The sequence below is a fragment of the Mirounga angustirostris genome, unplaced genomic scaffold (assembly GCF_029215605.1).
Source record: "Mirounga angustirostris isolate CCGP_5_RB_7025 unplaced genomic scaffold, mMirAng1.0.hap1 SCAF_8, whole genome shotgun sequence".
NCBI lineage: Eukaryota > Metazoa > Chordata > Mammalia > Carnivora > Phocidae > Mirounga > Mirounga angustirostris.
This window is the reverse complement of record NW_026991716.1, coordinates 49,192,201-49,205,802: the sequence shown is the minus strand read 5'-3', so window position 1 is coordinate 49,205,802 and position 13,602 is coordinate 49,192,201. Positions and strand designations below refer to the sequence as shown.

The 13,602-nt window shown below is 39.9% G+C and overlaps 1 protein-coding gene across 14 annotated transcripts in view; it reads right to left on the bottom strand.

Moving 5' to 3' along the window:
* Window positions 1-13,602, bottom strand: part of MLIP (muscular LMNA interacting protein) — a 250,825-nt gene that overhangs the window by 134,661 nt on the left and 102,562 nt on the right. For 2 of the 14 annotated variants that reach the window (XM_054505411.1, XM_054505410.1), the window contains one exon: window positions 5,345-5,430. The exons of the other annotated variants lie outside the window; for them this stretch is intronic. In XM_054505411.1, coding sequence (XP_054361386.1) covers window positions 5,345-5,389 — 45 coding nt within the window. In that variant the 5' untranslated portion in view covers window positions 5,390-5,430. The remainder of the gene's footprint in view (window positions 1-5,344; window positions 5,431-13,602) is intronic. 14 annotated transcript variants of the gene reach the window in all.

Genomic DNA, 13,602 nt, shown 5'->3' with positions numbered 1-13,602 from the left:
TACCCTAGCCATGTCAGCCCCTGTGAGAAACCCAGGCCTCAGAGTCATCCCACAATCCCTGTGTGCTATGCACACCCCTCGTTCTTTTCCCATCTGTGCCCTGCTCCAACTCTTGAAGCCTTTCCACCATACACTTTCTGGTATTCAGTCAGCCACCACAAAATCTCCCATGTCCTTAACCTCTTCTCTAACTATCCTAGCTCTAACCAGACCATGGCTTCCTCTGAAGGGCTTTGTCTCTAAGAAGCTACCTCAGTGGTAGCTGTTTTCTCTCACACTGGGCCTGGAAGTACAAGAGTATCCTTCTCGCTCCCCTGTACTGTTTCCAGACCATTCCTCTTTCCTCTTACCTAGAAACTTTCAGATTTGAATCTCCTGTCATTTTACTCTATATTCTTCACTGTCATCTACCCACACCCAAATGAAGCCTTCTTTCTTTGAAGATTTAGTTCCTGGCTCAATTCCACTCTCTTTAACACTATGCTTTGTGCAATACCCAACATCATAGTCCATGGGTAATTTTCCTCATATTGTGTTGCCTGGGCCTCTATTCCTTTTTGCCACTCAAATTCCTAGCCTCAACCAATACCCACAACCCCTCTGTAATGTCACCTTTCCATTCTCTGACCGCCACTTCTTTTCTTTCCATACCTCCCTCTCATACTCCAACTCCAACATTTCTCAGAATTCACCAGAATGAAAATCTACTGATCCTCCAGCATTATATTGTCCCATATTTCTTTTTTTTAACCAGCCTCAGTGACTGCATTCACCACAGTTACCTCCATGCATACTTCTCAAGTGCCTTGCCCTCTCATATCATTCCCTCCCATTTGGGTAAACCACCATCCTCACTAAATCTAACCTCCTACTTTCTCTACTCCTGCACCACAAAGGTATGTGATTGGAGGAAATCACACAACTATGCTTACTGGTTTCACTTCAAATTTAAGACTCTGAGCCCAAGCAGGCCCTTCAATCTTGCTCTATAAACATACTATAGCTATATAGCCCATTTACTCTCCCACTTGCCCAGAAAGAAAACTCATCCTCTCCTCTTTCTTCAAACCCCCAACATCTTCTTCCATGGCCTTACTCTGAGCTGATGACTTTGTTACTCATTTCACTGAGATAACTGAAGCAATCAGAAAAGAATTTCTAAGGTCCCCATCACCACATCTACTCACCCACCCGCATCTTTGTTCTCTTATGTGGCCTTAAGTCCTGCCACTATGTCCCTACTAAAATCAACTCTCACTTGAATATTTTGCCTTCTACTAACTTTCATTTATTCAACAAGGTGTCATTAAATGCCTACTAAACACTAAGGCACCACTCTTAAGTGTTGGCAACGTAATGGTGAGCAAAAATCTTTACACTAATGGAATTTACATTCTAGAGGAGGAAGTGGTAAACAAAATAAGTATATAAAATATATAGTACTTACATAGTTATAAGTTATGAAGACTGGCTATAAGGCTATTGCGATGACCCATGGGAGAGAAACGGTAGGTTGAATTTGGGTTGCTATGGTAACCATAATAAGAAGTGTTAAGATTCTGTCCATATATTTGTTAAGATTTTATTTATTTATTTTTGCAAGAGAGAGAGAAAAACAAGTTGGGGGGTGGGGGCAGAGGGAGAAGCAGACTCCCCGCTGAGCAGGGTGCCTGATGCAGGACTCGATCCCAGGACCCTGAGATCATGACCTAAGCCAAAGGCAGATGTTTAACCAACTGAGACACCCAGCCGCCTCAGATTCTGGCTATATTTTAAAGGAAAACTTAGAATTTGCTTAAAAATTAAATGAGGGATATAAGAGATAGATAAGAATCAAGACGAATACAAAATTATTGACCTTAATTAAGTGCAAGAAATGAGATTTTATTTACTAAAACAGGGAAAAAAAACAGGTGAAGCTAGTCTGAGAATAAAGATCAAATTTGATATGCCAAATATATACCCAAATGGAAATGTGGGTATGGGAGTCAAGTTTAGTCTGTGCTTAAGATAAAATTATTAGGGTTGTTAACTTATATGTGGTATTTAAAACCACAAGATCAGATGAGATCACCAAGGGAGTAAGCACAAATAAGAAAAGAAGAGGTCCAAGTTTGAACCCTCCAGATTTGGAACACTAAGTGATCCAATAGCTAAGGAAGAACTAGCAAAGGTGACATCGGATTTTAAGGAAAAATCTGGAATGTCATTGACATCAATAGGAAAGATGCCTGACTATAAACAAAAGGATTGACAGGCTATGCTGAGGGCCCATGAATTTGTTGTAATGAAGCCAATTTGCTTGGCCGGTTGATATTCCCTGCAGGGATATTCAAACAGCCTCTCACAGCCTCTCACAGGAACAGAGAAAGTCAATTGTAGCACTTACAGAGCTGGTGTTTGGAAATTGGAAAGGAAATTGAGGAAATTGAGGGCCCTGGTGAGAGTAGAGCAAATGACCAAAATGGAGTGGAGTTTGGACAGGTCCAGGAAGGGACCCTCAGATTCAAGGGACCAGTGGTCTCTGAGGCTCAGAGAACAGATCTGATAGCATGGTGAGTGTCTGGGAGAATGGCTTGGGGTTACAGTACGGTATGTGAGAGTGTAAGATATAGAGGTATGGTAATTCAATGTAGTCTAGGCTTTGGCCTGGAGACTGGGTATCTGAGAAGAAAAAACAGAAAAGGCACTGAGCTTGTGAAGCTCAAGCAACTGTGAGACAAGAAGGTTGACAAGGTCGGCCTGGTGAAAACAAAATCACACTAACCGCAAAACTGTATTGGAGAGAGAGACAGATAGCATGGGGGAAAATGTGAGCCTGGGGTCAGGAGGTACCGGGAGCAGGCTGCCTGGGACACTAGATTAGTAATCAGATATTTTCTTTGTGAGCATGTAATCAAACAAGGAGAACTGGATATCCTTATAGGAGATTTCACCCAAGTTATAGGTCTAATGAACTAAATGTAGGCCACTTATTGTAGAGTAAAACTTTCTGGTAACTAAAAAATGAAAACAGCTATGCCTTCTAGAAACGATGCATATTCCTTAAGGAATATCAAACATACAGGCAAACTCTCCTGAGCCAACTGTCATTTTTTAATATTCTTTTTTTGGTAAGATTTTACTTATTTATGGGGGTGGGGGGAGGAGCAGAGGGAGAGGGACAAGCAGACCCCACGCTGAGTGCAGAGCCTGACACAGGGTCCATCTCAGAAGCCTGAGACCATGACCTGAGCTAAAACCAAGGTTCGGATGCTTAACCAGCTGCACCACCCAGGTGCCCCTAATATTCTTTTATGTCTTTAAAGATAGTTGTCCTTATTCCCTCACTGCAGTCATGTCAAAATTCCCAGGTTGCAGCTAATCATCAGAAAATAATAAATCAATGCTTTCCTTTGTGGTAAGGAACATTAGATCCCTTGTGAGATTTGGAAAGGCCATTAGTCTTATCAGCACTAACAATAAAACACACTTACTGGATAGATTATTTCCTAGGAAGGCTTTTTTACATGACTAATCTCATCAATATCATGATAGATGGAGAGTGGTTTTAGCAACAAAATCACTAGAGGTAGTTTGGATAATTCATCGCAGAATTTCATGTGGGCAGGAGATAAAGATAGTCCTCTAGGAGTCAAAAAAGAGGTGAAATTGTGACCTTATCCCCAGGTTTTGTAGGCCTACCCCATGTCCCCACATGATGACTACAAGTCTATTTTAGGTATCATCCCAATGAAATTTAAATACTGATATATGAAAGGCTTCAGTATAAGTGCCCCAGGGGTATGAAATACATATAGCCATTATTAACAGGAAGTGGCTTTGCCTTCTAAAACATGCACAATGCCGAAAATTTACTTCTTCCATGGCCTTGCGCAATTTGTAAAATGCAATGCCACCTAAATTCCTAAGATACAGATAGATCTCCACATGGACACCCCGTAAGCTATGGACTTTTTAAAGGGTAATAGCTATAATTTTAGTGACTAGAATGGAAAAAAATATATAAATGACAACTGATGCTTCAGTTGCATAAGGTGCACTTTTCACACAATGCCCTCAACGGAATTTCTAAGCATAACCACATGTTGACAACAGAAGCAATAGAAAAGTAAAATAATTTCTTTCTTTGTTATTGTCATATTTTCCTACAGGCACATCCATATACAACATAAAATGTCTTCCCCAGTGTAGGAGAACAATTTTTTTTTTAAGTTTTAGTTGAACCAATACATGATGTCATTCAAGAATAACATAAAAGGGAAAATCTAATAGGACTAAAGACGTATTCATCTTCCTGGGTTACTGGGTTGGAGAAAAAGATCAGGGATAAATTCCTGTCTGCACATACATCCTCAGAAGCACCACCACAAAAAGGGCAATGCTTTGGTATCCACTTTTAAGCTGGGAGTACAGTGTTAGCACGGGGCTCTTTTCATCGCTCCTACCTAGCATCCTCTTACCTAACCAAGGAGGTAGAGAGATTTTTTTTTTTTTGTACAGAATTTAGGTTGGAAAAGGATTTGAAATTACACTAGCCACATGATGCAACATTTAGATGAAGAGCCACGTGTTTGCCAGGGTAGACTGCTGAATCCCCTGCTCAGAAAAGAAGAAAAAAAATTTTTTTTTCTCTTTACTGCATACAGTGGCCAAGTTCCAGTGGAGCCCAGAAATGAATTGCTATGGTGATGAAAAATCATTTTCCACACAAAGCAGAAACAGATGCATGTTAATACCATTGCACTTGTTAAATGTCAGTTTAACACTTTCAGTTGTCAATGCCATTTAAAAACACATCTTAGTTCCTATCCTTGGGAAACTATTTTAATAATTGAAATTAGACCAGAAAGGATTAACATCTTGCCCTAACTATGGTTTCAAGCACTCAGAACTCTCTGAGACTGTCCCCCTCTCACTGGACAGCCGAATAATAACTGAAGAAATTACGTTTCCCCATGCCATGTAGGGTCACTGCTCGTTGCTCAGTTTCCAGGCTGCAATGCCTTCCTGTCTTCTATTCCCCTAAAAGTTCTCTTCCTTCCCATGGTGACACCCACACTCACAGATGGCCACTAGCCTCCTGTTAAGAAGAGGCATCGCAGGGCTTCAGCTTCCACACTATGCCAAGTGCAGTCCAGAGCATTTTCTTGGGTTGGCCAGCAAACAGTTTGCTTTTCTCTGCTCACCCTTCCACTAGTTGTAGATAATAACATTTCATTTTGATATACACTCAAATTTATCTCTACCCAGGCAGCTCTCCCTCAAAGCCCTCTTGCAGCAAACACCGAAGTGCACAGCCTTTAAAAGTTCTTGAAAGCATTAAGGAAAGACTTCCCTTTACCTGGGGTGTGGTCTGAATGCTCCCTGCTAAGACGCACGAGTTCATTTGGAGGTAACTGTTCCCGCAGTCACTCGGAAGCCCCTGTTCTGGAAGCATTGATTCATCACATAAGGGAGTGAGCAAACTGATGACTGAGGTGGGAAGGGAGCCTCTCACTAAAACAACACAGACTCACACAGAAAAAAAAGAATTCTAAAAAGAGGTAAAGTGGCATCCTCCCTGAATTGAAGAATTCTGTCAGCTCCCAAGAGTAGATTTATGTGTAGATAATTTTTAGATTTGGGACTTCATAAGAGGTCATGTTGACTGCTGAAATGAAGCCAGGAGAAGTAAAAAAAAAAAAAAGAAAGAAAAGAAAAAAAGCCACCTATATGTGTTTGCCCTCTTTTCTTGTCACGCATATATTCCAATTACATATTCTATGAAAAGGAGAAGCCAGATTGTGCAGGGACGAGAAGCTGATTGAAAGGCCCGAGCATCTGCCAATCTCAGCAGCCAGTTGGTCACACTCACTGAGAACATTTAGAGGTACAAATACGTGCAAACACTGCGCCTAAATAAAGCACTAGAAAACACAGAGCAATCATTTCAAAAAATCAATAGCATTATCGGTCTTTGGCATGTAAATGCAAGCAGCAGGAGCATCTGTAGTGACTGAGGTGTTGCTATTAATCACATTAGCTCTAGAATGAAGCTTGGAGTCAAATATTTGTTGAAACAAAATTCCCTTCCGAGGTTCCTGGAAGACAGTGAATGCAGACAAACCAACCTCAAAACTTCACACGTGAAATTGATTGTGGAGTCTTCAGCTTTCGGTAGTTCTATTTTTTTTAAGTATTGATTTTTCTCCAAATCTGTAATATCTATATTGTGCTTTGGCAATGAAAGATGTTGTGGCCCAAGGGCTGGTTATAGACCAAAGGCTATGGGAAGGAATGAAGATTTTATTTCAGGAACCTGGATTATCCTCTTAACATTTTCAACCTTATCAAAAGCCAGAATTTGTGGAAACATTACAAGTAAAATAATTGCCAAAAGTGATTCTACTAGCACACTGGCAAAAATTCTTCCAAATAACACAGCACTTTTTGACCTAGAAAATTCTCTAAATTTCTGAATAGAAGTGCTGTTACATCACTAGCCAAATTATATGCCTTCCTCAGGCTATGTGTATTTATGGATACTCAAAAGAAAGTCTAACACCCATTATGGATACTCAAAAGAAAATCTAACACCCTCCTGCCCTCAAAGAGCTTACAGTCCAATTGAGAATAGAAAACAGATATACAAATAACAGAAATGCAAAGCAAAAAAAGAAAAGAAAGTCCCACACTGAAGTCCTCAAACTTTATGCATAGACCACCTGGAGAGCTTGAGGAGATCTGGGATGGGCCCTCAGATTCTGCATTTCCAACAAGCTCCCCATTGATGCCCTGCTGCTTGTCCATAGAAACTTTGAGTAGCAAAGACCTGGGAGAGTTATTCAAGTAATTCAAGGAGAAAGTGGCATTGGGGCTGCACTTCAAAGGATAGGGGGATGGGGACTTAGGAAGGTGGGATAGAGTAACACTTATTTCACGCAGAGGTAAAGGCTTGAGTGAAGGCCCCTATCAGAACAGTAGTACTAAACAAGTAGAGTCATAAAGGATGAAACCCTAGAGTTGATCACTCACTGGCTGGGGGACCCAGGGGGATCTCTCAAAGGCAGTCCTTTCTCCTGTGAAATGTGGATGCAATAGTACTTATCTCACAGGGTTCTCACGAGGATTATGGTGAAATCATGTAACCCCTAGAGATCACATTCATCTCACACAGTTCTAGTGAGTGGCTCCCTAAGGGGAAGCAGCAGTCGAGTTTGATCTGTTCATTCCAAGTAGACTCAAATGACTATGAAGCTCTTCTCCCATGCTTCATTATGTCCTCCCTCTGGTCTTTTCTCTCTTGTTCCTTCCCCCAATCAAAGCAATATTTATGCGTGTTGGCAAGACAACTTTGGAAGAGGAAATACTTCAGCCCCTATCTTTTGCCCAATTTGAATTCTTCCTTGAGCCATTTTATAACATGAGAACCAATTAAATTAATCCATTATTTTGCTATTTGGCTCTGTGCCTACTGGCAACTTTTCTCTAATCATTTTCTTTCCCTGGTTTTATTAATAATTGTTGGTGTTGTAGACTATTTGTTATATGGATAGACGTAATAATTGTTAGTTAAAAAAAAAACATAATGGTCATGCATTATAACAGCATGCTTCAGCCATCTGGTTAGTAACTACATATAGCCTCAAAGAGCACATGTATTTAGGACAATTTCTATAGAAACCACCCTCATTTGAATAGAAAATGATGGCACCTGTTCAAAAACAGGCCCCAGTCCTGGATTATGAAGAACAAGTGAGTTACTCACACAGGATGGAGGAGTCGGGAGGAAGAAAGTGTCTATCCTCCAATTACAACGACTTTTCTATCAGTAAGAACCTCACCTAGGGTCTGCCCAAGACCCTGAAGGATTTATAAACACAAATCTTTTTTTTTTCTTCACAGTTTCTTCACAATAAATAGGCATTTATTCAATTAGGCTAAGCCATCACATAAACATACATGTTTATTTCTCCATCTTTTTATATAAACACAAACTTGTTAATGATCTCTCTCATAAATAATACAAAATGTTCTGTTGAATAATCTTTTTCCAAGAGAAAATAAAATTTGTCAAAGTTTGCAAAAAATACAATCCAAATTCTCTTTAAATTTTGACATTATTGATGGCTAAAGTAGGACATCTTTCACCCTCTTACTAAATAGATATTACTGCAGTAACTTCTAGCCAAAAGACTCTTCAGATACTGCTTTTAAAATAAACAATGTAGAACAAATAATCTCTCTTCTTGACATGGGAAACAAATTTAAGGGAAAAAAATAGATGAGCGCACAAAAGTTTGCCAAGAAACATGTGATTAAACAGATCCAGCTGCCAAGGCTATTCAGATATCCATTTGTCTGTTCCTATACCCTGTGCTTGATGAAAGAACATACTAGAAATCCCATTTATTTGTATCCACAAACATCTGTTGAGTGCCAGGCACTATTCTAAGCTCTGAGAGACATGAAGACAAAGAAGATTTGGACTCTGTTCTCAACATGCATGACAGTTTCATGAAAGAGACACAAGTTACACGGGTCATGAGCAAAGTCAGAGGACAGTGCAAGGTGATGTGCAGAATACAGACGCCATGGGGAAGTGGTCTCAGGCCATTACCGGGGAGACTGCACTCTTAGCTTCTGCACTATTAGTTCCTATTTCTGGTGATCAACACTGGGACACTTATTCTGTTTTTAGCTCTGGCTGGTGTTTTTCCTCTGAATATGGGAATCACCAAGAGTTTGGATCCCTGTCTCTAGGGCAATAGGTATTCCAGGGATCCTAATCAGGACCATCTCAATTCACAGACTCAGAATTGAGTGTATTATATTTAAAGTGATTTCTGACCTCTCATCAAAAATATGTGAGACTCCATCACAGCCTTAAGTTTGTCCCCATCTTTATCAGGCATCTGTATTGGCCTCACCTGGATTGCTTCTACTCCTGTTACTGCTGCACTCATAGATTCTCTCCTCTTTGGGGTTTATACTCCTAGTTAATAGGATACTGGTAGCCCTCCTTAATTCAAATACACTAGAAGCTTCAAAGTATTGAGGAAAACATAGCACCTAAGTGAGACTGTGACATAATTAGATATTCAGAAAAAATAATAGGCCTTGTACATGGCAGAATTTGAAGGGAAAAGAGACAATGATAAGAAACATTTATCCATCAGGAATAAGTGTTTGGTGGTCACTCTCCCCTTGTTGAATTCACTTTCTCCATTTGGCTTCTGGCACCATTTCCTATTGGTCCTGTTCCTATCCCCTAGACACTCCTTCTCTGTCTGCTTTGTGCCATCCTACCCTTAAGTTTTAAAGTAACCCAGAAGTCACTCCTTAGATAATCTCATCCCATTCTATAGCTTTAAATAATATTTATAAGCCAGTGAGTTCCAAATTTATTTCCCCATCCTGAATGGCCTCCCTAGCATCTTCACTTGGATATCTGACTGATATCTGAAACTGAATTATTTGTCTTTCTCCTAAAACTGTTCCCCACCAGACCCCCCAATTTTTCCCCACCTCAGCATATAGTTCTACAACTATTTCTCATTGCTTAGGCTAAAAATGATGAGCTCACATCAATTTTTCTTGGTTTCCCATAATCCCCCATCAATATATCAGTATTAGTGAATATACCGATAATCTTGATTTATCTATCCCCCATCAATTTATCAGTATATCTCCCTTCAAAATAAATCCAGAAAAATGTTTATACCTTACTACTTCTACTTCTAACATCCTAGTAGTAGAACCTACCATCAACTCCTTTCCAAATCACTTCCTCCTTATTAATCCCCTGCTTCCAATTTGCATCCTATAGTGGATGCTCTGATAAAAAATCCATACCTCCCCTCAGGCCAAAGGACTATTCCCCAGCTGCTGGAAGTGCTGTAACAGTGCTCAGCTGTCTGTCTTCTCCACGAGTTGCTCTCAGCTGAATGAAGCTCCTTGCCCAAAGCCACTCCTCCTTCTCAGGGGTAGCCTGCATCCAATGGCTACTTGATATACCTATATAAAGGCCTGACACTTTCCTCCCAATTTAGGGCAACTCCAAAGAGCGATCCCAAATTCGGAGCTCCTCATGAGGTCAGTTAAGCTTTTGCTGGGTCTGCACTGCAACCCAATTCTCTCTCTGCCTTATGTCGCTGCCATCCCATTCCCACAGGTGTTGTTCCTTAGAGCACTTCCATGAGGGTAAGCTTCCTGTAAGCTAACTCCACCTCAGAGTCCACTTTCTGGGAACCTGGTCTGTCGTCACCTCTCCCTATAGTTATTTGCCACACAGTAGCAAGGTTGAGCCTTTAAAACAGATGTCAGACAATGCCACTTCCATATGCCATACCCTCCAATGGCTTCCTTTGTCACCCAGAGGATAAGCCAACATCCTTACAATAGCCAACAGCCAACATGATCTGGCCCCTACTACTCTCCCCCTTGCTCCCCTCAGCTCTATCTACAGTGATTTTCCTGCATTCCTAGAGCATGCTAATCCCACTCCCTAAAATGTTTTTCCCAAGCTCATGAGTTCCTTAACTTCCTCATGTCTCTGCTCAAATGTCACTTCAACTGTAAAACATTCCTCACTACTCTACATAAAATTGCCACCCCAATTCTAACCTCTTGCTAGCACTCTCTGTCCCCTTTAGCCCATGTTATTTTTCTCCAGAGCACTAACCAGCCCCTAATGCTTTTTTATTATCTGATTTCATCATTGGATTTTAAACTCCAAAAGAGCAAGGATTTTGTTTTGATCACTTTTATTTCCCTAGCGACTAGAACAGTATGTGGCACATATAACCACTCGATAAATATTTGTCCAATAAACTTATTGACTGACAGTGATCTCTTTATTTGTAGACATTTCTTATATTTCTTCTCTTCTGATGAAAAGGATAACAATTTTGGTTAAACTTGTAATTAACTGTCCAGAAGAACACAGAAGCAGCCCAGTTTCCTCAAGTTTCTCAGTTCCAACTGGGACAGTTGTTGCTGGGGTGCACAGGTCCTTACTAAAAACCAAAGGTATAAGGGCTAAAGGAAGAAGCAAGATGGAGATAATTTCAGTTAGCTCCCTCCCCATGATTCTTCCATACAAATACCTATAGCAAGAGATAGCAGGATGTTCAAAGCAATGGAATTTCCAATTGTCTTGGTCAGAAGCAGACAAAATAGCTTCTGATCCCAGATTTTCCACCAAATAGCTGTGAGGTCTTGGGTAAGTTACTTAACTTCTCAGGGACAATTTCTTTATAAAGTAAGATTCTGGATTAGTGTTGCCTAATGTCCCTTTAGATACTAGCCTTGCAAGATGGATGGTGATAAAGAGACTCTGTGGTCAAATAAATTTAGGAATTGATATAATCCATATCTTCTGTTAGGAGTTTCACAGCCAAGAGGTCTTTGAAGCTTGGTTTATCCCACAGTTTCTCATAGAGATATATCTAAGTAACGAACAAACAAACTTGTGTTTGCAATATAGTAATGAGAATGTGGGCTATAGGTCAGAGAGTATGAGTGTGGTATCCCCCACCACTTATTAACTATGTGACCCCAGGCAGATCCTTGATCTCCCTGACCTTCATTTATTTATGACCATAGAACTTATCACACAAACTGAGACTCTCTCCAGTCTGAAGGGTAGGGGTGGGGGAGAGCATTATTAGTAATTACTTTAGGACAACAAGCATAAATGGGACTATTTGGGGCAAGATATAACCAGCCTACTTACTTGCAACACTGAGATATAACATCTCAATACTGTTGTGAGGTTAAAATTGCATGATATGAAATATAGGAAATTTGCCAATTCATGTGTTCAGTGAGTTATTTCTCTCTTTTCATAAATAGAAATTGGGTATTGGTTGAGGGTAGGGATGATCTGAGGGGCTTATTGTGTTACCTTTTAAAAAATGGAGCAAGGTACTCTCTAGAAACCTCCTCCTTGTTAACCCCTCTTCACCCCCGCTGAGTCCTAGGAAACTCAGATTCCATGATGAATCACTTTAATTTGCATCATGAGGGTAACACAATTTCTGAAACATAACACACTTCATAAAATCACTTCCTAATAACTCCTTCCCTGATTCCATGGGTTAGATACAACCTCCTATTGTCCACTCTCTTAGCACCTTGTACTTCTTCGTAGCATTTGCTGCTATTAAAATTACATGATTACATATTGAATACTTTAGTGTCTGACTCCCCAGTTGAAACATAAGCACCAGGACAATGGTAAGTTTCTATTTTGTTCCCTGCTGTACCTAAAGTACCTAATATAGTGCCTATCACATAACAGAGGATCAATAAACGTCCATTCAATAAGTGAATGTGTGCATTCGGGATAGTTGTATGGAAGATTTAGAGAAGGCAAGAGAGATTTCTGTCTTCAAGGAACATACAGTGTCAGGACCCAGAGAGAAATAAGAGTCATTTAATCATTATGTAATTTTGTTTCTGTGAAGATAGAGCACATATAAAAATAGCCACCCACATGGGATGTCAAAGCTGTGACTTCTAGGAGTGTATGGAAGGAATCAGCATAACGGTGTGTCGGGGGCCAGCGTACCTGAAGAAAAATGGGAAAAGCATCTCTGGTTGAGATCTCCCCTCCCACTCCTGGCAGCCACAGACTCTCATCTTGGCTGCTTCACACACTTCACCCACTCACCCTGAGAACAGATCTTGTCCTACATACGATACATGTAAATACCGCTGAACAAGTTTGATGTGATGCTCTTCTTGATATGTAACATACATTATTTCCTGTATTTCCTACAACAAGCCAGCAAGAGAATTATGATGTCCATTAGACAAGAAAAATTAGATGCAGGGCAATTAAATTCCTTGCTCAACTAGTACATGATGCAATTGGATTTGAACTTGGGTCAGCCTGCCTAGAAGCCAGGGTAATGTTGACTCTTACTTGCTGACTGCTTCTGCCAGCCTTACCTTAGAGATACTCATTCATAGAATGAGATACCTTAGAGATACTCATTCATAGAAAAGTGATAATAGAGGTGGTAGGACAGGACATTGCAATGCAGTAGCCAGCAAGGATTGTGTTTTTAACATTGTTTCTATCCAGAAGAACTGGACAAGGGTGAACATTTTTTCCCAAGTCGCCGTATTCATTCTCAAAATGTAGCCACATATTCTGACTCTTCTGCCTTTTAGAGCTGTTATTCTCGTACTGTCTCTACGTCAGTTCAACTATAAAAGCAATGCATACATATTTTGCAACATAACTTTAAAATTGAAATGAGATATCACCGGAAAATACAATTATATTGTCACTGTTCTAAGTGCTAAAGCTACATAAATTTCAATATGGATAGTACAATATAGACACAGAAAAATAGTGTTGAATATTTAAATATGACTAAATATGTTTATAAGTATTTCAATGTATTTAGTAGACAGTATTTATCTTCAAAAACATCTAAAACAATGTGTGAGCTCTAACTTATATTTTACATCATCAACTGATCCATTCTACTAATCGAAACAATAGAATTCGGAGTCAGAATCAGATTCAAATAATAAATCTACTTATAATTAACTGAGGATATTATGTAAGTTACTTAAATTCCATGAGCTTCAGGGTTTTTTTAT